We start from the raw sequence: 24,794 nt of genomic DNA, 5'->3' as shown, positions 1-24,794 counted from the left end.
ATTCCCTTCAAGCTTACCGAGATGTTTAGCTATCAAGCAAGGTGACATCTTGCCATCAGTCACTTGTCTCATCACAAGACATGATGGATGCTCAAGAGGCCTCTCAACTACGCTAGTTCTGCAAGAGATAGAGTAAAATATTGTTCATGTCTCACGGGAATGCACAGAGCCTCCCAAAGCAAACAGAACGTGGAACTGCACGTGATCAAATCCGTTACCCTCCAATCCTCACGCTGCTTGACCTGACCCTCAGCAAGGGAATGTTAGAAGTTTAATTATCTAAAGGTTAAGTCTAACATTTTTACATGTATTGTATAAAGACTTCATATTATTTTACAGAAATCTATCAGATTAAATGGATTTTTTTCTTTTCAATAGCTCCTAATCTCTTGTTTAATGAGGCTGCTGTTTATTCTAGTAAGCCAAAACTTCATGAAATATTTCCTCCGAATCCCTACTTGACTTAGAAAAATTCTCTCAATTCACCCCGTCCTTCCTGATCTCCAGTTCTTTCTTAATCAGCTCTGAAATTCATTTAGGATTCCATCACAGCACAGCTGCTTCCACCCTCCAAGCCCCTCTGTACTTGTTGGCATCCCCCTCTCATTAAGGGCTTCCAGCAGCATCTGCACACACAATCCCTGCTTTCATTATCCAGGATTCAAACACACACAACAACAATGAAAACTCTTTCTCTCCAAGATGTGTGTGGTACCCAGTGAAGGACTTGGTTTTAGCTGGGAATCTCTTTTTCTTTTGTTAATATTTTATATGCCAGACTTAGTCTGATAATTCAAATCCATCAAAATCATGCATCGATCCCATTTCAGCCATGACACAGCCTGAACTGCCTGGCCATAGGGTGTCATTTACACACAGCTCTCTATCAAAATTAATTTGACTTTTACAGGCAAAGTAGCATGAGAAACTAAGGATCTCTTAAGAAATCTTGTATTTTTTCTTCAACACAAAGGTAACTTGCTACTTTTCCATTCAAGATCAAAGAAGGGAAATAACACAAGGAGAAAAAGATAGAAGAAAGAGAGACAGAATATTTGAAGCTTCAATTTTCTAACACTTTTTCCTTCAGATCAGTACAATCACTGAATTCACTCTATAGAGAAAGAAGATTAAAAAAAAGAGGTTATATACGGCCAAAAAAGGACTCTGGGAACTCTGCTGATGTGTTTAAAGCTACTGTACTTTACAGTTCTTATTTCAGAAGTAAAATGATAAACAAAAAACAAAGCACTTTTAATCTTCAAAGCAATGTATGATCAATAACAACTTCACAGCACTCAATATTTAAGGATCATAATCTGTATTTTACTCCAGGAAAGAAAGATGTGTACAGAATGAGTGATCTGCCCAGGTCCAACACTGAACTGGGGATGGAACTCACACATCACAAGCTTGTTTGTTAAACACAAACCCATGCTTTCATTTAGCAGTTGTTCTTTTGTTATCAGTTTTTATTTGAGGAAATCATTAGTATAATAAATAATTATGGACTTTTTTTTCCCTGCAGAAACATTTGAGATGGTGGTAGAGGTACACCCCAGGATTATTTAGCAATATATTTAGCACAACACACCAATTAACTTACTATACCTGAAATCAGTCTAACTATTTCAAGAGGTTACTTAACTATCTGCGAGGGTCAACACATGATTAGCTTCACATCAGCAGCAGCCTCCTTGTTAAATCACATTTATGGCCAGGGCATTCTGCAGGACACAGCCAGTCTCTGGGCAGAGCTCTGATTTCTGACCCTTCACAGCTTTTGAGAAGAGAAGTCTGACCCACGCACTGAATCTTGCAATACTGATCTCAGTCTCATCTTTGTCCACCTAAACCACCAGAGATCCTTCCAAGAGCAGAAGCAGCAGGACGTTGGAAAGATGTTCAGTCAAGGATCAATTTAATTGGAATGTTACAACTGCCCGCAGTACCGGTATTTGCAAAAATCCTGAAATATTTACAAACCAATTTTAAAAAGTTTCTCCTGGAAACTTACACCTCTCAAACTACAAGGAAAAAGGTTTCCATGTCACTGTACTGTAAACTTTTTGTGAGCGCTGAGAGATTTAATTTACATAATAATGCTGCAAGCAGGCTGGGGTGTATGGGGAGAGAGCTCCTTAGCACCAGTAATGAGCAGAAAGGAGAAGAGGGCAGCTCCAGTCCCCACACACTGTTTTGCTTCCCATAATTTCAGAGTCTAATAATGCCTTTTAATAAGCTGCTCTCTGCTATGAAGCTGCAATCAGCCTTTGTGAGAGAACAAAATGCTGTCCCAGACAGGAAAATAGTTCTGCTGGAATGGACAAAAGACCCCTCCTCAATGAAGGCTTTCTAATAACAGGGAGAAAGAAGTTCTATCAGTGAAAAACAAATTATGCTATCTATATCATGTATCCTTTCATTTCTTAAATGCTAGATGTCAAAAGTATATCTGTTAAAGCAAAATACATCTAGAAACACATTTTCTAGTCTACTCCAGTCCCAGTTTATAATTAGACAAACTTGCTAATTTATAGGGCATTTATGCCCTGTAAGTGCACTCTAAATGATGACTGACATGTTAATTTTCTGTTAATAGTCAATGCTACCCACTTAGTCTCTGAGCTAAAAATTCAACTACATGAGATATGAAACCTTCCTAAGCCAAGTTAGTGCAGGACCCAGTGGAGACACAGACCCTCCTCTGAGGAGCACCACACTGGGATTGAACAACATTGGCACTGATCACATAACGGGAGCTTCTCCCTCCCTTTTAAAACTTGTTTCTACTTGAAAGCTATTTCATGCCCCCTCTGAAACAACAGCAGTGTGCAGTTACACACCAGAGCTGAAGGAAGAGCCACGGAAGAGCATCTCATTGCCATGTCCTATCAATGCCTGTCCTTCCAATACACAAGGTTAATGACTCCAGAAGCCTCCCCACAGGGCTGCCATTGTCCTCAGTCAGGGCTGGGACACAAAGTGCTCATTCATGTGCACGGCAAACAAGCAGCCAAGGGCCAGTGATCAGCATCTGGGTCATTCTGAGTCTTCTGCAAACAGTTTGTAGAAAGATGGCATTTCAATAAACTACATCCATTTTCCAAAGCTTCAATGCTTTCCTAGTACAAACTACTTAGTGGGGAGTCCACACAAAAATTAAGACAATGTGAAGAATCACCCAAAAAAAAATCATGAGGACCACTTAGTAAAAAGATCTGCTTGCTACAACCACATGCAAAAAGATTAAGTTTTAATGGTTAGAGAAATACACATTCAGAAAACATCAAAACAACTGACTCTTTCCAAAGACAGTCATACCATGCTTTTGTTTTAGAGTTCCACTTAGTGTTCAGCCTCAGAGCTTGTATTACTTAAAGGGTACAGACACCAAGGTTCCAAAGTGCACTTAAGGCTGTTTACTTCATATCTTCTGGTTAAGGGCCCAAGAGATTTAGGGCTTGGGTTTTTTGTTTTGCTTTGCTTTTTTTCAACATGTAAGAAATAGAAAAACCAAACGCAGTAGGACCAAAATCGAGTGCTGCTGATAACTGGAGACACAAGCCTCACGAACCTCTTCATTGTTTTGCCTTTTCTACTTCAACACTTGCAAGAGCAAAGACTTTGTCTCCTGATCCTGAGGGGGAAAAAGCATTTTCAGTAAGTATTAGTGGAAATTGTGAATTACCTTATATACAATTTAAGTCAAGCAAAACATTTGAGATCCAAAGAAATCAAACCTACATTGTGAAAACTACAACACTTGAGCTAATACAAAATACAAAAAAACCAACACAACAGGCTTGCCAGGTCTGGAGCAGCCATGTCCTACTGGGCCTGGCTGGGATGGAGCTCCCTTTCCCCAGCTTCTCCTGCAGAGCTGTGCTTTGTTTGTAGCTGGAATGGTGTTGGTAACACTTCCCCCTACAGAACCCTCTTGAACTAGAGGGTTCTCACCTTGCTTACACTTCCAGGGAGGGCAGAGCTGAAAGGTAGGGCACCCAGACAGTTTATTTGTACCCTGAGCTAGTCTGGCACCTTCCTGCCATTCATAGCTCTTTATCCCAGATTTAACTACTACTACAATGAACTGTGTGCTTATTTAATGCCTTTTGTAACTCAACTCTTGATCTTGTCATACAATCAGAGGTATGACAAGCATGGCAGGAAGAGTGCTTTAAAGCTGTATTTTGACAATGTGCCAAAAACTGCCAAATTCTCTGCATCAGGCAGAGGACACAGCTCTCCCGAAGAGAGACTTTAATGCAAAAAAGTTCTGGGTTTAATTCTAAGAGCAGCATCTCTGCTTGAGACAGACTATTCAAGCCTTCAGCATGATGGACACCCTTGGCATTTCATGGACGTTTGGCATTGGATTTATTTCTTGTGTTACTTTTTCCTCATAATAGTGTATCAGAGTCGGAGCCGGCCTAAAACATATATTTTTATATATAAATGAATATGTATATATATATATATACACACACACACACATATTCATTCATTTAATGGCATGAATCTCTTGTTCATATATTCTCTTTCAAAGGGGAACCAGACCTACTGCTGTTAATCAGTGTTCAATGAGGCAAAGGAATCAGAAGTTACGAGAATGAAAACTTACCAAGGTCAGTGGAGACTCTCTCAAACTGGCTCAGGGCTGTACCAGCATTTGTTGACAAGAACATCTCATCATCACCAGTGAGCTAAATCAAAAAACACCACAACTGTGAAGCTGGTACCTTAACTGTGCATATTCCCACCATCTACTTGTGCATCTACATGAGCTAGGACAGGTTACAGCAATTGCCCATTTGCAGCTTTTAAGTGGCAGTGTTATCTACCATGCTTTAAAACTTAAAAAAAAAAAAAAATAGAAGCTAGTTCCCCAGCACTGAATCTTCCCTCCCTGGCTCCTGTCAGCCCAGGCAGGACAGCATGTGCAGTGTCAGACATGCCTGCACATGCAAGGTTCAAGTAGTTCTGCAGCAATAATTTTTTATTAAAAGGTCACACTGTACCTGTGTACCTGAACAGTGCCAAGGTGTCAATAACATTTTTGTCATATGGTCAGTACAATAAAGAACTAAGATCTAAGCTTACTTCCTATCATCTACTGAGGAAAGCAAAAAAAAGCAGTCACTGCCAGCTTTGACCATGTTAAGAACCAATGACCTAGAAATGGTTCTCTTCCTTTAAAGTGACATTTCCCCATGTATATTTTACTTTTATGTATGTGCTCTGATGCCTTGTGACAGATGCCCATAAAATATTTACAATAATGAAGCAGTAACCTACATTTGGAAGGTTCAGATATGCTAAGTTGAAAGTCATTTAATTGGCCTCAGATACACATCTTTATTACAGCAAAGCATGTGTGTCAAACTCTTCACAGTGTCTGCGTCAGTTTATTTATTAGAAATATAAAAATCAGGTACAGATATTCAGGATGATGTTGGAATGAAGGAACACATATTACTTACCTGTCTTTGCTGGCTTTGTTAGCAAGCATACAGCTAATTAACATTTTGCAGTGTTGTGCAGACAAACACGCAGCATTTGCTGTCATTGTTCACATCCAGAACAGATGTGAGACTACTGTCCTGGCAAGCCCTCTGTGCAGCAGGCTACTGATCATTTCAAAAGGTTAAGAGGATAGGTCAGAGTGTGGTGAAGTGACTTCTTGTGTTCCAAGGAACTCATTCCAAGAGGATTAGATAGCTTCAAGTTCACAATCTTAACTAGCCTTTACATATTTGCAAAACATTTTTTTTCCTCTGACACTCAAGCAATAAAATATTGCAAAAGCCTTGGCTTTAGAAATTACTTGGACTGCAGCTCCTTTAAGTACTGCACTTGATCTTTTCCATGACATTCCTTCATTTCCTAAAAAAGCTGAAGTACAGAGATACACAGCAACCCATTTTCTTCATATACCATCCACAAAGAGAAGTCACTTCTCTTCCTCCCTCTGGTGGCAAACCCAGGGCTTTTTCTGCCACTGATGGATCACTGGGGCAACAATGAATTTATCACTCACCTCTCCAATTTCTTTTTCTCATACCCAGGGGTAGGCACAACTGACACTATAAAAGTGAAGCTGGACACATGTCAGAGGTCTTGAATAGGTTCTGATGAATTGGTGGTAGATGGCCAGTAAAAGACTTGTTTTGTAGCTTTTATAAATACCATCACCTTGTACCAGCTGGTGAGTGACTCATGCATACAGCCCACCAAAGGAAGTATTTAAAAGGAGAAACAGCCATATAGAAAGGTACCAAACTATTTGATACATGTTCATCTTCAAATGAAGTTTGGCATTAAAATGGAAGGACATTTATGTACTGTCACAGCAAGCTGCATTTTATCGTTTGCTTATAAAATTGTAATTTCTTCTTTTAATTATTTCTAATTCCTCCTAAACAGGCAGAAAACTCTACTCACCTGACTATCACACCAACCCCTTACCTTCTCACCAAGCTTTCTGAGGGCAGTCAGGATTTCTAGTTTCTGCTGGGTGTACAGGTCTCGTGGCAACTTCCCAACCATTAAATCTCTGTCCATCTGCACACCAGGGGGAAAAAGAGACAAAATATATAAGCTTCCATTATTTCACCCAACACAACAGCATGAGAAATGCAACAGCCTAAAAATGTCATCAGTAGTCATGGACCCACAGCAGTAAAGGACAGAGCTAGCTATGATTTAAAGGATGTCTGTGAAGTTTTTCTGAACATTCAGCAAACACTCTTTACCCCTAACCTTAACTCACTTGATTTCTCCAAACTTGGATCTCACTTCATCAAAGAATGATAATAATTTAAAATTATGTATCCACACATCCCTGGTACATGGAGGAATCCCATTTGATTTTACTTTATCTGGACCTTCAATTTAGATCTCTGAAACATCGAGTGCACTCTCCAGCCCTCAGTACAATGACAGACTTTCTATTTGCAGCTCCCTCAGTTCACTCTGTTAATCCCATTTTTACTTTGAAGCAAGAAGATAGAAGGTAACCCAAGAAATACACATGGCTGCCCCCATTACCTCAATAAACATTTAAAACTGAACAAATACTGAAAGAGAACTTCTCCATCTCTTTTGGACTTTACAACCAAGTTTTCCAGCACATTCAGTGCTTTCCTTGCAGTCATTACACACTTGAATCAGTCTGCCTCAAATAAACAGCTTTTGCAGTAAAACAGAAGCCTTCACCTCTGCCAGCCTTGTCCTCAATTGCCTCGGCTGCTTCTTTGCAAACATTCTAATCACTTCTGGAGTTTTAAATGCTTGGCTGATGGCTGCTTGTATTGCCTGCAAGGAGAAGAGCAAGAATGACCAGGACTAACAGGAATCACAAACTACAGCAGCAGGATGAGATTAATGAGGCCTGGAAAGCATCATTAGTATCCTCTGCATCATTTGATACACAGAGCTCATCTTTTTTTTTTTCATAACCATGGAAGAGAAATTTTTAAAAAATTACCCTTAATCATTTGATACACAGAGCTCATCTTTTTTTTTTCATAACCATGGAAGTGAAATTTTTAAAAAATTACCTTTATGGAGGGCTTAAAGAATGTTCTAATTAATGTAATTAGACTGAGAAAGAGCTGTGAAACTTTTCATTACTGTCCAGGTCTTAATCTCCTACAATGTTACACTTGTAATTCATCAATGGGTTTTTTCCCCTTTTAAAATGAAGACACCTATCCAAATTTTTTACATATACAAGTGTATTAAATGAGGAAATACATTCACTACATAGATCTATATTTCACATAAAAATTCTAGTGAATCACTTGTATGTATTTGCTGTTTCATCAACTCCAGGCAGAACATGAAGTTTTTTAGCAACACATTGTCCTTACCAGTTGCATGCCACCGAGCTCATCCACCAAAGTCATATCTCCAGACATAATCTTCTTCAGGGAGTCATTGAACTCACTCAGCTGCTCTAGAGTTTCTTTTTTGGTCTCTTCATACTCATCTGCATCCAGCTCCTCTCTAGGGAGGACCCAAGAAGAGACACTGATCACAGGATTCAGCCTGAGACACCCCACGGGGCACAGGGCACTGGCCATGGCACGGAGCTTGGTTCCCCAGGCACTGAGAGCTCCCACCTCTGCAGCTGCCCTGCTCCTGTGCAGTCAGGCACTGCTGGGTCTGCACCCTCCCACCTGCATGGCTCTACGCTCACTGATAATAAAAACGCCCTAGTAATAAACAAGATACCCCACACCTGGAGCAGTACTTAGAAGCATTTTTGGATCTCAACAAAATCGTGTGGTGAGACTGTCTTGCCCAAAGCTGCAGCCAATGGGATTATCTGAGAAGCCCATCTCCTCACCCAAAGCCATCCACTTAGGAATAACTGATCCTGCTGCCTAAACCTTGCCCAATTCCCAGAACAGCACCACCTCCCCCAGCAGTTCTAACTGTTCTTGAAAAAGATACAAACTGCTAGGACAAGTCAGAACTAGAGTCACAGGAAGCATCTAAACACAGGGTGTTTAAATGCAACTACTAAAACAGATAAAAGCCCATTCTTGATAATTCACTGTCTCAAATTGTATCAACCCACAGAAGACTAGTAGAAAATCACATGAAAAGTTAGACAAACTAAAAAGAAAACAATGCAACCCCCCCACAGGCATCTATAATTATAAAATAAACCAGAAGAGCCACAAAAGCTATTTGTTCACTATTAAAAATCCCATAGAAAAATTGTGATTTGTGAAGAGCTACTAAAACTTTAAGAGTCATACTGAAATATAGCATTTCAAAGAATACACTGAGTATTTCTGGTTGCATTTTTCTCAGATATATAAAACAATCTTAATAAAGGTTTTTAAAAGTAATTTTTACTGACACCAATATCCTAAGTTAAAGACAGAAAGCCACAGCAAAACACAAAAATAAATAAGCCCCTGCTAAGATTTTTGAAAGGTACCACTTTCTTCTGCCAGCCACTTAAGAAAAAATACTACCATATAAGAGGAAAGCAACTATTTTTATTACCTGCATTCTTCCAGATCTTGAAGTTGCTGCATTAATCTGTCCAACTGCTCCTCCAAGTTTTGTTTTAGTTTACTGGTCTCTGTTGTTCCTCTTGAAGCCATTTTCTGTTTTCACATGAAAATGTTGTTTTTACATGACACTCCTAAGAGAAAGTACATTTTATTGTTTGTATCAACAACTTAAAACGCACTTAAAACACTCTAAATATTAAAATTATGCAATATCTTGCTGATGGAATGTTTAATCACAACACCCAGAGATCCTGGCAGTGGAAATACAGAAATGCCAGGCTGCGTGCACAGAATTATCTTCACAGCGAGAGCGGTCCACCAGGGAACTCCACCAGCCACAGCACTTACAATCAAGCGAGTGTCAAACCAAGCAGCAATTACTGAAACAGAGGCCCCGCTGTACGACACAACAGGTCTGAGCCTCCCACGGCCCCTCGGAAGGCCGGTCAGGAGACCGCCCGGGCGCAGCTGTGTGAGGCAGCAGGGACAGGAGCGCTGCCCGGGACGGTCCCGGGCGCGGCCAGCGGGCGATCCCGGCCTCACAGCGCTCCGGGGAAACGCGGCCCTCCCTCCGCAGCGGGGCCTGCGGGGAGGAGCAGGCGGAACTCGGGCTCTGCCGCGGGCCCGCCTGCCCGTTCCCGGCCAGGCTCCGGCCCCGCTCTGCCCCCCCGGCCCGCCCGGCCCCGGCGCCCTCACCCCTCAACCGGGCAGGCCGCGTCAGGGCGGGCTCATCCCGCTCCGGCAGCGCCGCTTCCGCCGCGCCCGGGCCAATGAGCGCGAGCGGCCCCGCGGGCCCGGGGAGCGGGGGTGAGCGGGGACGGGCAGGGGGACAGGGGGACAGGGAACGGGGTGAGCGGGGACGGGCAGGGGGACAGGGAACGGGAGTGACCGGACACGTGGAGCGGGGGTGAGCGGGCACCCGAGGGGGCGAGAGGGGACGGGGAGCGGGGCTCACCGGGGATGGATGGGCGGCGGCGGGGGTTGCTCGCTGGGCGAGGACCGGACCCCCGAGCAGGCCCGCGGGGGCGGAGAGCTGCAGAGGGTGCTAGTGAAGCGTCCAGCGACGCCCACATCATGCTTATATTCTATATATATGCCGATATATAAACATATTTGGCAGATATTGGCCTCTGAAACGTAAATGAGATTGAGTAAAGCATCCTTACCTGCTTAGCCCCCGAAGGTGACTGGCAGGGTGGGCTCCAGAGCCGTCCCAAAACCTGCTGTAGGCATATTTTGGTGTCTTAGTGCAAGGTGAGTTTATGAGGCAATGATTGCCTGTTTCTGTGAACTGTAAAATTAGGAGCATGAAAAGGGACACTTGACTAACTCCCGAAAAGACACTCTATTTCCATCTTAATATTTTCTGCTTTTTTTTGCACCTTTTTTTTTTTTAAGGAAATAATCAACCTTTTTCAGTTTTGCAGCATGTGTCACTGTTGAAAGTAGATTTGTGCATTACAAAGGCAGTCAAATTCCTCTCCTCCCTGTTCCCATAGTAACTCTCTAGCCGTGCCCCTGGGAAGGCTGCGTTTCAAGTACCACCAGCCCTTCTGCTGCTGAGCTACTCTGCAGTAATGAAGAATATTTTAAAAGTTTGTGAAACTATTGAAAGCACAGAAAAGTACTAGCACTTACCAAATATGAAGGCTTGCAGGAGTTCCTTTTATCCGCGGGCTGTTTGATGTTAGCGCACAGTCCTGTTACGCGGTTTGGCTGTGATGGTGTCTCAGCGCCGTGGCTGCTGTGAACATCACTCAGCCTCTCTCTAAGGGAGACACTGTGTGAGGGTGACCTCGTGGGATTTTTCCAGGTGGTGATGCTGCTGTAGAAACAATGGCAGACAATTCTGTGCTCCTCAGGATGTCTCAGACATCTGGCAAACAGCAACAGCCCATTGCAGTTCTCCTTTGTTAGGCCAGATGTGGGAAAACATCTTGGCAAAGCAGAATGTTCTCAGGAAAGGATACAGAAGCAAAAATGTGTGTGAGGTGTGAGGAGAAATTAAATGATAAATGGTGAAATTTCCTCATTTTCAGCAATTCTTAAGTAGCTTTCTGAAACTGAAGCTCAGAATTGGAACAAAATTCTGGTATTTTAGAAAAGGGGAAACCCCCCAGTATTTAACTGCAGCTTTTACTAAACTTCTGTAATTTACTATTCTTCTCTCACCTTTTCCACTGGTACACCTAACATTGCTGCAACACAAGGCAGACTGACTTTTCTCATCTTTAGTCCATAGCACTCTTCCCACATATCACCTTGAATTATATAAATTACCGCCTTTACATTTTGTGTTTCAGAAAATGTAAATAAATCCCAAATGAAGAAATGTTGGCACTGTTCTCCTCCAGAATCTAATACAGTATAATATTTGACACAGTCTTGGTTTTATAGATCATGCTGGAAAGGATCACTGCAGTTTAGAGCAGCAAGACTAGGAATGGTCACAGGATGTTCTTTCTCCCTCTAAGCACTAGAAGGAAGTTACTTAACAAGGAAGTTCCCTGCCCACATGTCCCTTGGCAGTTGATTGGCACTGGCATCTTAAAATGGTGCAAAGTTTAATAAAGTTTGTCCTGCAATCAGGACAGATAATCTCTCCACAAGAAGTTTAAAAGCATGAGCTGCTTTTCTTCAGAGTGGGCAGTACGCCGTCCTCTCTGGGCAAGCAGCCTCTTTGCAGTAATTTCTTATTTTAATCACTGAGAAATTGGACTGGGAAGTGTCACATGAACAGTCACAGGCCAGGTTGATGGAAGAAAAAGACAGCATTCAATTTGATCTTGAAATTTTATCTTCTGCTTATTGGCAACACACGTAAGTGACAATAACTCTTTCTTATGCCATTTCTTGTAGTGGCTGGTACCTGGCACCAACATTGTCCACCTGGCTCTGTCACTGAGCAATGGCCATGGAAGATCCTGACAGGAAGATTGAAGTGGTGCTGCTGGCCTGTGGGTCCTTCAATCCCATCACCAACATGCACCTGAGGCTGTTTGAGCTGGCTAAAGACTACTTCCATGAAACAGGTAGGATGGTAAATTTATATCATTTGGAATAGCTTTGATAACCAGACACTTATATGTTGAGTATTTTGTGTCTACAAATGCTTGTTTGACAGTGACAGACATTTAGCAAATGCTAATTAGATATTGAAGCTGATATGTGTTTACATCTTATACAAAACCACGTAGGCCATTATGAGAGGGCTCATTTATGTGTTGCTTATTACTGATTTTAATGAGCTAAAGCACAGGGTTTATAGTTTACAGAAATAAAAGATATTTCTAATACATCTTATTAACTCCTTCACTGTGCTGCCCTGACAGTGCAGGAGTGTCCTGTGTTTTTCCACTGGGCTGCCTATCAGCTGCCATTGCACTGCACAGTGGTTGTGTCACAGGTTAAATACAATGCAGGGGAAGTAACATCTGCTCAACCACTTCTCATGTTCTTGTGTGTTGTGTCTTTTTCCACAGGAAAATACAAAGTAATCAAAGGCATCATTTCACCAGTGGGCGATGCATATAAGAAGAAAGGTCTGATCAGTGCAAATCACCGAGTGACTATGGCAAAACTGGCTACAAAGAACTCAGATTGGGTGGAAGTTGATGACTGGGAAAGCTGTCAGAGCGAGTGGCTGGAAACACTCAAGGTTTTAAGGTATTCTTCTGCCAACCTCTAAAAAGTTTCACGAACCTATAGAAGGATTAAGAATGGTGTTAATTCTAACCAGTTGGGATAATTGCAGGGAGAGGTTCTTTGGTAGGCCATACTATCCCAATTTTTTACTACATCTTTAAAATACCTAAAATACATCTGTTTTTCAGGTATCATCAGGAAAAGCTTTTATCTGCCGATGTCACTAATAGTCTGCAGGATGCTGTACCCATAACAAAGCTGGGACGGAAGAGAAAACAGGAACCAAACAGGCATGAGCCCATTAAAAAGAAAAATCAGAGTCCAGTTGTAAAAAGTTAAGTCTGTTTGCAAATTAGATGGTTAATGATCCTTGTTCTTTCAAGAGAATTGCACTGATGAGTAACTTCTATGGTGGCCCTTGGTTCTGATGTCACTCAGTAACTTTATTCCCTCAGATTCCACAGCATAAGGCATTAGTCCCTTTAATGAAGGGACTCCCATAACCTTTATTCAGAAAAATCCTGTGTTATGGCTACTAATTATACACTCTGAATCTTTTTTTAAAATTTCATTCCATTTTCTCATCTTAACCAAAGATACAGAGGGGGAGGGAGACAAGAAATGAAATGTCCCTGTCAAGTTTGCTGAAATCTGCCAAGCCCCAAACCAAGCCCTATTTCTCATTTAATTTTCTCTTTAAGGTGTCCCACAGGTTAAACTGCTTTGTGGAAGTGACATGCTGGAATCCTTTGGAGTCCCCAATCTGTGGAAGTTGGAGGACATCACTGAAATTGTGGAAAAGCACGGCCTTGTGTGTATCAGTAGGGCTGGAAACAATGCTCAGAAATTCATCTACGAATCGGATATTTTGTGGAGACATAAGAATAACATTCACCTCGTGGAAGAGTGGATCACAAACGATATTTCCTCCACCAAGATCCGGAGAGCCCTGCGCAGGGGCCAGAGCATTCGTTACCTGGTGCCTGACGGGGTGCGGGCGTACATCGAGAAGAACGGGCTGTACAGCCCCGAGAGCGAGGACAGGAATGCAGGGGTGGTGCTGGCTCCCTTACAGAAACATGCCAGTGACCCCAGGAGCTCACAGGCACTGAGCAACTGACTTACTGTCTGCTGTGAAAAAACTACATTTCAGTACAGGAAAGGGTGTTTTCCAGGGGCTGGTGGGGGTTTTTCTTAGGTAAATAGTGGGCTAATTCCGTACATCTGTAGCTAGCAATGAGGTTTGGTGCACTCAGTGGTTGGACCTACACAACCTTTTTCAAGCCCAGTAACAAAATTTTCACATTTTAATGTTTTGTCCCAGGGCACTGAAGTGGGTATAAGAATTCACATCGGTACATGAAAATTGCAAATGTATAAGCAAAACAAATGAAAGTGTTCTGATTAGTTTTAACTCAAACTGCTCTGCTATTTATAAAACAATAACACAAATATTTTTAATAACTGTGTCTTAACAAAGTTATCTGATTTCAAGATGTACCATTTACTTAGAGTGATTTTTTTTTTTAATTGTCAACATTATGTCAACATGTCAAAATTATTTAGCTCTGTCCTGGAAGGGAAGAATTTCCTCTTGGCTGAAGTGGTGCTAGGTATAGCATGCTTTTGAGCTGCTTGCCTTTGAGATATGCAGCTGCTTGTTTGCTGTTATGCAGTTTGCCTCCAGAAATGTCTTGTACTTTACTTTCCATCTTTCCAGGGCTGTAATGTTAAGCTCAGTATTGTTTCTGATGAAAGGACAAACCTACCTCAGGAACTGGTTTAAAGCCACTGATTTAATAGATAGAAATTAATAATAGTCACTGCACTGATTCTCAGACACTTGTCCCTTTATTACAAATAATACATTGATTTCAATAAAGTTTCTTTTACTTTTGAGCCATAAGTAGAATATAATTATAGCCAGAGTTGTTTTCTGTTACTAGAGAGAAAACGGTAGGATATCAGTACTGATCATAAGTGAAATATTTTTCTTTTCTAGAAATCTGGTTTTGAATCTAACAGTGTGTTGTCTATGTTATGTGAACATAAGCTAGAGAGGCACTGTGACTGTTGTGGTGATAGAATTCTATCTCCTTTTATTTGCTGCTATCTCATTTTTGTTTGTATTATGTGCCTTATTAAGAATGCCAAGGTTTGCAAGGCACTTCTCATGGATCAACAACTCTTTAGAGGTTTTTGTGTGAGGTTCAAGTACTGGTTTACAGAAAGAAGGACCACACCCAGACTATATGCATAATTTAAATTAAAATGTTATATCTGGACTTTGGCACAGGATTTACCAAGTACTGACTTCTCTTTCCTTGCAAGAGTCAGTAGTATTGCAACAGTGCTTTACTACCATAACCTCAGAACACCAAATTGTGGGTGAAATGTTACTATTTGAGTGAAGAGGAAACAGTAATCTTCATTTCTCAGTGCCATTCCTGTTTTAGTGTAGGTTAGAGAACAATATCCAGCTGCAAACAGGAAAGAAGCTTTGACGTCCTGAGTTCCTACTCGCGTGATTCTGTGAGTCATATGGATCAAACTGCCAGCTCCAAAAATGGAGCTAAACTTTGGGGAAACTTCTCTGCAAAATATTATCCTTCTTATTCAGCCTAACACAAGTCAGTAAATAAAGAAATGTAGTAGGTATAGGTGTGTTTCCTCACCTCTAAATCCCTTATTTCCTCACTTCAAATTATCTAAGTCCTTTCTCTTCAAAGTCAAGCATTTTTTATTCACTTTTCAAAACACATTGCTGGGTCATCAGGGATTTTTGTCACTTCTTTGCTGAAGGTGAAGTCCAACACTGAAGCATAGGTATTGCTTTAAAATTTGTTGATGTAATACAATCCACAGTTTAACAGTCAATCTAGCTGTTCAAGTACAGCCTGTCTTTACAGGGGTACATCACCTTTTCAACAGATATCTGGATTTCAGATCATAAAGCCCAGTTCTAATAAACTTGCAGGAAATCTTAGTAATGACTAAATCAGTCCCTTTAAAGTATACAAGATGGACAAAATGGCTTAAACCAGTTTTTGGCTTGCATTGTGGCTCTTGGGCTGTTAACATTTGCTCCACACGAAGATTTCAGACACGGTGAACTTTTCCCTCCAGCACAGCTGAAGCCATTCTGCAGATACCCTCTCACCCACTGGCTCGGCAGTAGCACCCTTCCCCTGCAGCAGAAAGGTCCTGGGATGTAATCCCACCCACAGGCTGCCCTATAAAAGGCCTGGCTAGAAAACTACACTTGCGTTTTTGACTGGATCTTCCGTAACTCTCTGGCAATGCCTGTGGATTTCAGCGGAACGTGGAACCTCGTCAGCAATGACAACTTCGAGGGTTATATGGTGGCCTTAGGTAGGTGAAAATACCTGCTTCTGTCCTTCCTCCCTTCTCCCTTAGGGGTCTTCTTGAATTTTAAGGAGTGCCCTTCATTTCACCCTATTTAAGGTATAGAATGCCTTGAAGAGAGGCTTGTTATTTCTTTCATTGCCTTTCCTCTGACAAAGGATGAGGATAGGCATTAACTTCTTATGGGTAAGTGGGGGTGAAGTCTGAAACCAAGTTCGGGTGTCTCTGTGAGGGAAGCCAGCTGTCTCCAGGAGTTTTCTGGCTGAAAATCCTGGAAATGTTGCATAGGAGTTGTAAAACAACAGAGTAAACTGATTTTTAAAGAGTAAAAAGTACAAGAGGACAACTTTGTGTAACATGCAGCTTTAAACAAAACAAGAGGTTCCAATAAAACAACAAAATGCTGCATAGCAGTAAGGTCAAACTACTGTAAGAAATGCTTCTGGTACAAATAAAGGTTAATTCCTGGCTGACAGAATGGCTGGTGATAAATACAACTCTGATGTTTTTTGCCTCCTGTCCAAGGTATTGACTTTGCAACACGCAAAATAGCAAAGATGCTGAAGCCTCAGAAAGTGATCAAACAAGATGGTGATTCATTCTATATCCACACCACTAGCACATTCAGAGATTATTTGCTTGAATTCAAAGTTGGAGAAGAGTTTGAGGAAGATAATAAAGGCTTGGATAACAGAAAATGCAAGGTAAGAGAGAATATATGAAGCTGTGGCAAAATTAAGATGCTGTGATCAATCCAGATACTTGAGCTGAAATTGTTTCAAGAATAATATTTGTAGTGCAAGACAGCAGTAGGAGCCCGAGTTACAGACAAGGAGTGTCACATTCAGGTCCTCTTTTATCTGGGAAAATGCACCTTTTCTGCAAGTATCTGCAGAACCGAGACAGACATGCAAAAACACCTTTTTGTTCCCTGTTCTATAGAGCCTCGTTACCTGGGAAAATGACAAACTTGTCTGTGTCCAGACTGGCGAGAAGAAGAACAGGGGCTGGACTCACTGGCTCGAAGGGGATGACCTCCACCTGGTATTGACTTCAGATTATATCTAATATTAATACTAATTATATCTCTGTACAGTGAAAATTAGATTTATAATGTGGTCGTGGTGTGCATATGTCTTCTAGCTCTCCTAGGTAGGATGTGTAATGGATGTACATTGTGAGCACATTCTGCTTTGAAACAGCTTCATTGTTTCACTGTCACCTGTAGTTAAATTCAAATGTTAAGTGTAAGTTATTAGCATGGCCAGGGTGGTGGTAAAGGATCTATGTTCAATTTTGGAAGCAGTTCCTTTGATTACTATAGATATCTACACTCTTGGGTTTTCTGTTTGTTTTTTTTTTGTTTTTTTGGTAGGAGCTTCGTTGTGAGAATCAAGTCTGTAGACAGGTCTTCAAGAGAGCTTGAATCTGCGTGGTGTGCTGGTCCTGCCTGTGGACAGCTCTGCTCAGGAGCCTCTACCGACAAGAACTGACTCCTGCACTGTTAACCTCAACGGTCTGAAGTTTCTGGCTCAGGAAATAAGTCTGCTCTTGCCAGTGTTAAAGGTCTGATTTTTGCTAATAAATGCCTCAAACTCATCTTAAGTACCTTGTTTTGGAATATGTTTTTGGAGAAAAAAAAAACCAACCTAAAACATAAGTGATAAGGCCTGGGTCTCTAGGTAATAAAAAGTCAATTAAAAGGTGAAAACCTGCCAATTCTAAGAGGCATTCAGAGGCAAACAAAAGAGGGGGAATGGGGATAGAGAAGAGAAGATAACAAATAATGAAGCCAGCAACAAAAGGTGTGGATTTATTTTTCAAAATGCTTCTGTTTAAGGTGTAGACTACTACTTTAGCTGCTTGTCTTTCACACTGTAGTGTGAGGTGCCATATTGTGCCAAAGCTGCTTTGTTCTCAAAAATAATTAAGCTGAGCTTACCAGGGGAAACAAGCCTGTGGTCAAATCCCAGAACCATGAAGATGGGGCTGAGTGATCCATGAAGATTCCAGTCTGCAAAATAATTGAACTCTGTAAGCACATATACAGAGGGAAAACAATGCTGCTTTAGTTCAGCTTTGTTTGCATACAACTGTTAATTAGATTAAATGTTTTTCTTTATGACTGTGTGCAGTATTGCATAGAAAAGTTTTTCTTGTGTGAACATGCAAGTTGTCAGATAAACTAGGTAGTTGCAAATGAAATTAGTTGCTGCATATTCTTCGTTGCATATTCTTGAAGAACTGCAGCTTAAGCTTAGTAACTTGATTACTTAATACGAAAAAAATAGTCCCTGACATTTTGAAACAAGTAACACCACCTTTCTGATACTTCTTATCAGTTCAAAATGCTTACAGCCACCATCAGATAAAAATCTGTTGAAGCACGGAGGGCTTTTGGTTAGATTGACGCCCTCCCCTAATTACTAGACTTGTGTAAATTTAAGCTGGTTTCCAAAATAAAAAGAAAAGGACTAATAGCTTTTATACTAATAGCTTTTAAAGGACTTATAGCTTTTCCCCCCTTAATAGTTAGGGAAATGCGGGGTCCAGCAGTAAAATGCCTGGTGTTTATACTGTGGATCCTGACAGCGTCTTCCTTCTGGCACTGAGTGGTTTCATTTGCTTGAAAACAAAATTGCTGTTGGAGTGTGATGTCAGTACAAACCGCAAGCTGGGCAGCAGCGGCCCCGCCACATCGTTAACAAAACGCAGCAGCAGGCAGCTGTGTGCCGGCGGATGGCGCTTCTGCAGCGCGCTGCTCCCGCGGAGCCGGCACGCCCGCAGCCTGCCCGCGGCTGAGCGCGCAGGAAGCCTCAAAGCGCTTCCCCGCCCGGCAACACCGCTGGGAGACTCAACAGACAGCAGCAATGACCTTGAAGGACGAGAGAACTCCCCAGAGAAGCACTGGAAGGGTTTTATTCAAAGGTGTTGCAGACCACTTCAATTATCTTAAAAAAAATCCCAAGGAGATAAACACAAAAGGAAGTGTAATCTAAAAATCAAAATAACAATGTACATCTATTCTATAAAAAGACTGGCAATACATATTATGATCCAAGTATTGGTTTCTTTTCTCAGCACCCTGGTGAAGTCATCAAAATATTTTGTTAAAAAAATTTAGATCAATAAAGTACATTAAAGATGTATATGAAAACACAAGGCCAGATAGCCTACCTGCCTCATCTCTGCATTTAAAAAATGGATCAATTCTACTGCTACATAATGATTTGCAGCGTGTATGAAAATATGTCCTAATAGCTCATATGGATCCGTTTAGTTCCATCTTAAGAACATCCAGCTTTTACGGGATTCTTTCCCTTGCTGAGTCAAATCACTCTGCCCCGTGCTCGGCTCGCTGTCCCGGTCACTTTATTAGTGACTGCTCATCCTGAGCTAAAAACTTGCTGATGCAACCCTCAATACGTTTATCCTTTGCCAAAAGAGCAACTTTAAAATATCCTTTTCTCTTTCTTCTAGGTGCATTATAACTCAAAGAAGATGAGCTGGGGGTGAGCCTCCAATGTACTTACATGTAGCCTGGCCGGTTTTTTCTGTAGCTGAGTTTCATTTCGAGTGTGAGGGAAAATATTAATATCTTCCAGAAATACAAAATTTTGTGGTATAATGAGGGAATTAGGTGCAGAAAAGTTTGTACTAAGGAAAAAAATACCCCTCATGTTCAAACTACACAGAGAAAAGGCCGAGACCAAGCACTCAATGGAGTCTTGGCATCTTGTTTTTTTCCTTGGTATGTTAGTCAGCCCGCAATAATTAGATCCTGTGAATTCTTAATGCCGCGTCGCTGAGGAGGGGTTAATATTTATGGAGAGGGAAGGCTTCAGCAGCTTGACCCTCCCTGGGATCGCGGCGTCCCTGAGCGGCAGCTGCCCCTTTCTTTCCGGGCCTTGTCCCGGGCCTTGCTCCCGCTCCCGCCTCTCCCGGGCCCCTCACGAGCCCCGGGCCCGCCTTTCCCTGGCCCCGCCCAGGCCCCGCCCCTCCCGCCCCTCGGACGGCTGCCATTGGCCGGCGCGGCGCGCGCGCGGCCCCGGCGTGCCCGGCCCCCCGCGGGGTCACGTGATCCCCAAGATGGCCGCCGCCGCCCTGTTGTTTTGATGAATAATCTCTGCGCGGGGCAGCGGCCGCGGGCGGGCGGGGGCCGGGGCCGGGAGCTCTGAGGGGCGCGGGGGGGCGCGGCGCGGCGCGGTCGCCCCGGAGATGCCCTTGTGAGGCGGCCCGGGGGGCAGCGGCGGCAGGAGAGCGCTGCCTCGGAGCGGCCCCGCGGCGGGGCGGAGGAACGCGCCCCTCCTCCGGGCACCATTAAGAGGAAGGCGATGGAGGAGCTGAGCGCGGACGAGGCGAGTGCGCGGGGCCGGGGCCTGAGGGGGCGGGCGGGCCCGCGGGGAGGGGGCGCCGGGCTGGGCCGGGCCCGGCTCGGGCCCGACGGTGTGCGGGGAACGATCCTGCAGAGCTCTGCCTTCGCCCCGTGTCTGTGCTCCGTGGTTTTCTCTTTTTTTTCCTCCCCTCCTGTCCCCGGGCTGTCCCTGACCCGCGACCCCCGGCTCGGCCATGGGCTTGGGTTGCTGCTCTCCTGGTTAATTGTTTATTCTCTGCTTCCATCTGCTAGGTAGCCTTTGTCTGCAGCGTGTTCCCTCTCTGTATCAATACTAGGCGTTTATGTGTTCTTTGTGTGTGATTCGAATCACCCAGCCTTTTAACATAGTAAAACACTTGGAATTTTGCTTCCCTAGACTCTTTGCTGAGAAGCAAGATGGGTGTGTTCGTGGTCTTATATTTAATATCATTTCTTCTTGAAGCAGCTTGAGTCAGGCTTGCCAGTTTCCACTGTTTCCTTTGATTTTCTTTATTTATTCAAGCTCTTCATCTTTCACTGAAGAATTCTAGTGTTGTGCTGTAGTTGGCAAACATCAATAATGTATATATTCTATTCACATAGAATAAGGTGAACTATTCCTTGTTTCTCTCTTTTAAAGGATGCTGCTTCTCTTGTTTTTAAATATAAGGTCTTAAGTTTTGCCCATATATTAGAGGATTTCTGTATTAATTATTTGGGTTATTATGGCAGGATCCAGGGAGTTTCCCACTGATCCTGTGTAATCTGTAAATCAAAATATATTGTACTGGACCTGCTGCAGTACAGGCTCAGTGCTGTACTTATATTCCAGGGAGGATCAAAAGAAGTTATTTCTATTCTGTCCGTGTCTTACAGTGGGATTGTAGGGCAGGGTGGCTGCTGTTGTCACTCAGATTTGTATTCCACCAAGTTGGGGTGTTTTTGATGATGTTGTCTGTCACGATTTAGCAATCCTGCTGTGTTGCATCATGATCTAGGAGAAAATACTTTGTGCTGTTTACTTGATGAAGGTCCTCATGCTGTGTGGAAGCACTGAGAAAAGGAGAGCAGTTCCCATGTTGGCAGGAGTGGGATGGGACACTGGTGCTGTAATTCTACTGGGAAAAAGGATCTCCAGTTTTACAGCTGTATTTCCTGAGTGCTTTGTTTGCATGCAGCTCTTCTCTTGTTAAACTGCCCTGATCCTGAGGTGTTTTATGATTAATTCCAGAATTATTTAACCTGTGTAGGCTTATTTGTGTCACTGCCTCAGCACATTACTGACATCATCAAAACCACTGCATCATGGATCTGAGGCTGCAGGAAAGGAGTTCTCCAGTGAGGACTCATCACCTTTTTGGCCAAATGTTTGTCTCAAGTGACTTTTCCATGTCCTTCTTGTCCAGTTCAGCAAGGACCAAACCAAATGGTCTTTTAGGTGATTGCTTGTGACAATCTTGTATCATTTTAACAGAGTCACAGTGTCACTTCTTGTTATTAATGGCTCGCTCACTGAAAAGTCAGAGCCAAGTTGATTTTAATTTTCCTCCACATCTCCACTTTGCTCTTACTTGGCGTAGTGGGCCTGGATCAGATTATATTGAAAAATAACCTCCTGAAATATACTGTATGTGACTTTTTCAGATTCAGACTTCTTTTCAGGCAATGACTGAAGGTGAAAAGATACTTAACGGAAGTTTAATTGCAAGGCTCTTACAGATAAGGTTATCTTCTGTTATCAAACCATAATTAAATATAACACTAACGGGTTGCAGCTTAAAAAGAAGAGATACACAATTGATCATATGTATATTTTAGTTTCAAGAAGATCTTTTCCCCTCCTGCTAACAGTGTCTCTCACTGACATTTTCTCAGCGTTCCCTTTGTTAATGCACTAGAAGTTGTAATTCATTACAGACCACAGTAAAATTTTTAGGAGGTGGGAGAAAGAAATTTCCTTCTTAGTATGTTTTTTAGTGAGTTTTAGCACAGTAGATAGCACAAGATGAGAACAGGGACTTCACAGAAAAAAAGCAGAATCCAGCTAAATGTGGCATAAAATGGGAAAGAATGATGTGAGTTTGTCGTCTTCCAACATGTGCGTGATTTTTGAGTGGCATTTTCTGAGAACATGACCACTGTGACCAGAAAAATGAAGCATTTCTTAAACCAGTTTAACATGCTGTAATGAATAGAAGAAAAATAAATCCATCAATTCAAATTACCCTTTATTGTACAGGTTTGGAACTGTTCTACGTTGTGGTTGAATAGGAAGGTTCTTTACAGTCTCACTAAGCAGTTGCCACTCTAGCAGATGCTGATACATATTTTTTTAACTGGGAATGTGTGAGCCTGAGGGACTAGTCTTCCTGGCTGTATCTTTATTACCTGGTCCCAAATTAAATTATCAGTCGACCATCTTTGGCAGGGTGCTCTTTTTATATTTTTTGTTGTGGTGCATGCAGCTAAGAGCTTTTAAGAAGTCCACTTATATCAAAAATGTATTTCTGAAAACTGCTATTTATAGATGTAGTCCAGATGTGTCCAGCAAAAACTGTACTAGACTGTACTAGTTAAAAAGCAATGTGCTTTTTCCATTCAGCCAATTAGGTTTTTTTTTAAATTAGGCTTTTAATCTGTGTGTTCTGGAGCTGTGCTCTGCAGGGAAGATGGGCTGTGGAGCAAGCAATGCCCATGTAACAGGACTGAAAACCTTGTCACTATTAGGTAACATAATGACACATAACAGCTTTGTCATATGTCACTGGCTCCAGTCTGAAATCAAGGGTTGGGCGTTATTCAAATGCCCTAAACTTCCCTAAAACATTATTTGAGACCCCCAGCTTTGTGCTGCTGAGTGGTAATTTGGGGAGTCATTCAGTGAAATGGGAGCAGGTTATTGGAGGGAGCTCCCACATTTCTGAGGAGGGGTTTGTGTTATGTGAGGGCATTGGGTTGGGGTCTTGATTGTCCCTTGTGTTGTGCAAACAAACCGTGTCTCCTGAGTCCCCAGCTGTGCAAAAAAAGAGATCATCTTTCTCCTTCAGACACTGGTGCATATATGGAGTGCTTGTGTGTGTATTTGTTGTGTTTGTGAACTGTGAGCACTTAATTTGCATTCAGATATGGGGACATGTAGCTGACATTTTCTCAGTTACACCTTAGAGGGCTGAGGTAGTTCTGGAGTTTTTTCAGGTAAGCCCTGGGATGAAAAACTGAAAAATTGAAATACGAGGTACAAGTGAAGAAACGGCAGGCCCTAATATGTATTACTTTTATTAAAGGCAAAGCTGAACAATTTATTTCTGCATTAAGCTCCCCTATTTTGCTTGACAAGGAGGAAGGGTTAGAGATTCTATTCATAGCTATGTTTTTGAGGCTTAAATAAATGTAGCTGCCTTCCATGTTCGTGTGGTGACACCTGTCGTGGAGGGAGATGTAGTTCCAGACACTGTTTTCCCACAGTTTTTGAAGTCTGATTTAATTTGATCTGTTCTTCTTCCTGTTGGAGTAGGTTTCACAGGCCATTAAATGATACAGCAATGTAGTGTAGACATTGACTTGACACAAATCTTTTGTTCACTCTGTCAGTTGCCTGGCAGTTTCTTAGGACTATGAGCAGAAATGAAAACTTTTAAGTTGTGTGCAATGCTTGAGTGTCATAATACAAAGAGAATAACAGGAATTGATGATTTTTGCAGGGAGTTGACATCCTCAAATATAATTTTATTTTGGGCCTATTTCAAGCCAAAGTTGTAAGCTTTGGTCACAGATCCTGTAAGGCAGCCCGTGATAATAAATAATTTATTAAATAAATTTTTTGTGTGAAGCTTAAAGCATCATAAATCTAGTTTTGTATGCTTTATTTTGTCTATTTCTCATGTATAATAGTAGAGTTATGTGATCACATACTGGTTTTAATAAGTAGGTTCGTAATAGTCTTCTGTAGTTGGATTTTGAAGGCAGATGCTTCTCTGCCTTAAAAGGAACATGCAAAAACTCTTTTTAAAATTCTTTGTGATGGAATGCCTCTAGGTGGTAAGAGGATGATTTTTACTCTATCTTTACTTGTCAAGGTGCTTCTGTGCAGCACACAGGATGCATGTTTTTGGTGTTGCAGTTCTGTTTTGGATTAATTTGGACAGTGATGGTCTTGAATAACTTTCAACTGGACCTTCTTTAGCACGGGTGTGTTGGTATCAGGTGGTGTGAAGTTAAAGCAAAGGTCACGTTCATGTTGTCCCTTTTATCGCATCAACGTGGTTTGTCAAATGCCAAAGTAAATGGGGAGGAGTATTGCAGGTTTTGAAACTGCTGAGCAGTAAACGTTAAACTGGTCTTGCACAACCTCTCAAGGGACAAACACAGCATTCCCAGTGCAAATGGTTTTCCAA

General features: G+C 42.1%; 4 protein-coding genes across 15 annotated transcripts in view; 3 read left to right on the top strand and 1 right to left on the bottom strand.

The window, feature by feature from the left end:
- Positions 1 to 49: 49 nt before the first annotated feature.
- Positions 50 to 10,016, bottom strand: LZIC (leucine zipper and CTNNBIP1 domain containing). 8 transcript variants are annotated; one of them, XM_041460317.1, is made up of 8 exons: positions 9,384 to 9,721; positions 9,025 to 9,166; positions 7,875 to 8,010; positions 7,219 to 7,317; positions 6,469 to 6,564; positions 4,625 to 4,706; positions 3,578 to 3,640; positions 50 to 118 (listed from the first exon to the last, which is right to left on the bottom strand). In XM_041460317.1, exons 2-7 carry the CDS (start codon positions 9,123 to 9,125, stop codon positions 3,582 to 3,584), a joined length of 573 nt encoding a protein of 190 aa, XP_041316251.1. In that variant the 5' UTR covers positions 9,126 to 9,166; positions 9,384 to 9,721; the 3' UTR covers positions 50 to 118; positions 3,578 to 3,581. The 8 variants fall into 8 exon arrangements, with proteins under 8 accessions (XP_041316251.1, XP_041316254.1, XP_041316253.1 ...); XM_041460320.1 differs by lacking the exon at positions 50 to 118 and adding an exon at positions 1,065 to 1,114; XM_041460319.1 differs by lacking the exon at positions 50 to 118 and adding an exon at positions 1,305 to 1,969.
- Positions 9,713 to 14,579, top strand: NMNAT1 (nicotinamide nucleotide adenylyltransferase 1). 3 transcript variants are annotated; one of them, XM_041460309.1, is made up of 6 exons: positions 9,713 to 9,842; positions 10,156 to 10,289; positions 11,895 to 12,067; positions 12,518 to 12,701; positions 12,869 to 13,014; positions 13,382 to 14,579. In XM_041460309.1, the coding sequence occupies exons 3-6, from the start codon at positions 11,944 to 11,946 to the stop codon at positions 13,798 to 13,800; spliced, it is 873 nt and encodes a 290-aa protein (XP_041316243.1). In that variant the 5' UTR covers positions 9,713 to 9,842; positions 10,156 to 10,289; positions 11,895 to 11,943; the 3' UTR covers positions 13,801 to 14,579. The 3 variants fall into 3 exon arrangements, with proteins under 3 accessions (XP_041316243.1, XP_041316245.1, XP_041316244.1); XM_041460310.1 differs by lacking the exon at positions 9,713 to 9,842 and adding an exon at positions 9,856 to 9,884; XM_041460311.1 differs by lacking the exon at positions 10,156 to 10,289 and having other exon boundaries at positions 9,728 to 9,842.
- A 141-nt stretch (positions 14,580 to 14,720) lies between these two features.
- Positions 14,721 to 17,651, top strand: RBP7 (retinol binding protein 7). Its single transcript, XM_041460326.1, has 4 exons — positions 14,721 to 16,052; positions 16,572 to 16,750; positions 16,989 to 17,090; positions 17,422 to 17,651. Exons 1-4 carry the CDS (start codon positions 15,980 to 15,982, stop codon positions 17,470 to 17,472), a joined length of 405 nt encoding a protein of 134 aa, XP_041316260.1. The 5' UTR covers positions 14,721 to 15,979; the 3' UTR covers positions 17,473 to 17,651.
- Positions 17,652 to 20,228: 2,577 nt separating this feature from the next.
- UBE4B (ubiquitination factor E4B) overlaps positions 20,229 to 24,794 on the top strand; it is a 31,523-nt gene continuing 26,957 nt past the window's right edge. For all 3 annotated transcript variants that reach the window (XM_041460252.1, XM_041460251.1, XM_041460250.1), the window contains exon 1: positions 20,229 to 20,404. In XM_041460252.1, the coding sequence (XP_041316186.1) occupies positions 20,381 to 20,404 (24 nt within the window). In that variant the 5' untranslated portion in view covers positions 20,229 to 20,380. The remainder of the gene's footprint in view (positions 20,405 to 24,794) is intronic.

Source organism: Pyrgilauda ruficollis, unplaced genomic scaffold (genome assembly GCF_017590135.1).
Source record: "Pyrgilauda ruficollis isolate IOZ18807 unplaced genomic scaffold, ASM1759013v1 scaffold141, whole genome shotgun sequence".
Classification (NCBI taxonomy): Eukaryota; Metazoa; Chordata; class Aves; order Passeriformes; family Passeridae; genus Pyrgilauda; species Pyrgilauda ruficollis.
Note: the sequence above shows the minus strand (reverse complement) of the source record. Positions and strands in the feature narration are given on the sequence as shown.

Coding starts and splice junctions, on each gene's coding strand:
- NMNAT1 (XM_041460309.1), top strand. CDS start 11,944: ATGGCCATGGAAGATCCTGACAGGAAGATTGAAGTGGTGCTGCTGGCC. Junction 12,068..12,517: donor AGACTACTTCCATGAAACAG/GTAGGATGGTAA, acceptor CTTTTTCCACAG/GAAAATACAAAGTAATCAAA. Junction 13,015..13,381: donor TCAGAGTCCAGTTGTAAAAA/GTTAAGTCTGTT, acceptor TTTCTCTTTAAG/GTGTCCCACAGGTTAAACTG.
- RBP7 (XM_041460326.1), top strand. CDS start 15,980: ATGCCTGTGGATTTCAGCGGAACGTGGAACCTCGTCAGCAATGACAAC. Junction 16,053..16,571: donor GGGTTATATGGTGGCCTTAG/GTAGGTGAAAAT, acceptor CTCCTGTCCAAG/GTATTGACTTTGCAACACGC. Junction 16,751..16,988: donor TGGATAACAGAAAATGCAAG/GTAAGAGAGAAT, acceptor CCTGTTCTATAG/AGCCTCGTTACCTGGGAAAA.
- LZIC (XM_041460313.1), bottom strand. CDS start 9,125: ATGGCTTCAAGAGGAACAACAGAGACCAGTAAACTAAAACAAAACTTG. Junction 8,011..9,024: donor CAAGATCTGGAAGAATGCAG/GTAATAAAAATA, acceptor GGTCCTCCCTAG/AGAGGAGCTGGATGCAGATG. Junction 3,641..4,624: donor GAGAGTCTCCACTGACCTTG/GTAAGTTTTCAT, acceptor TTTCCCCCTCAG/GATCAGGAGACAAAGTCTTT.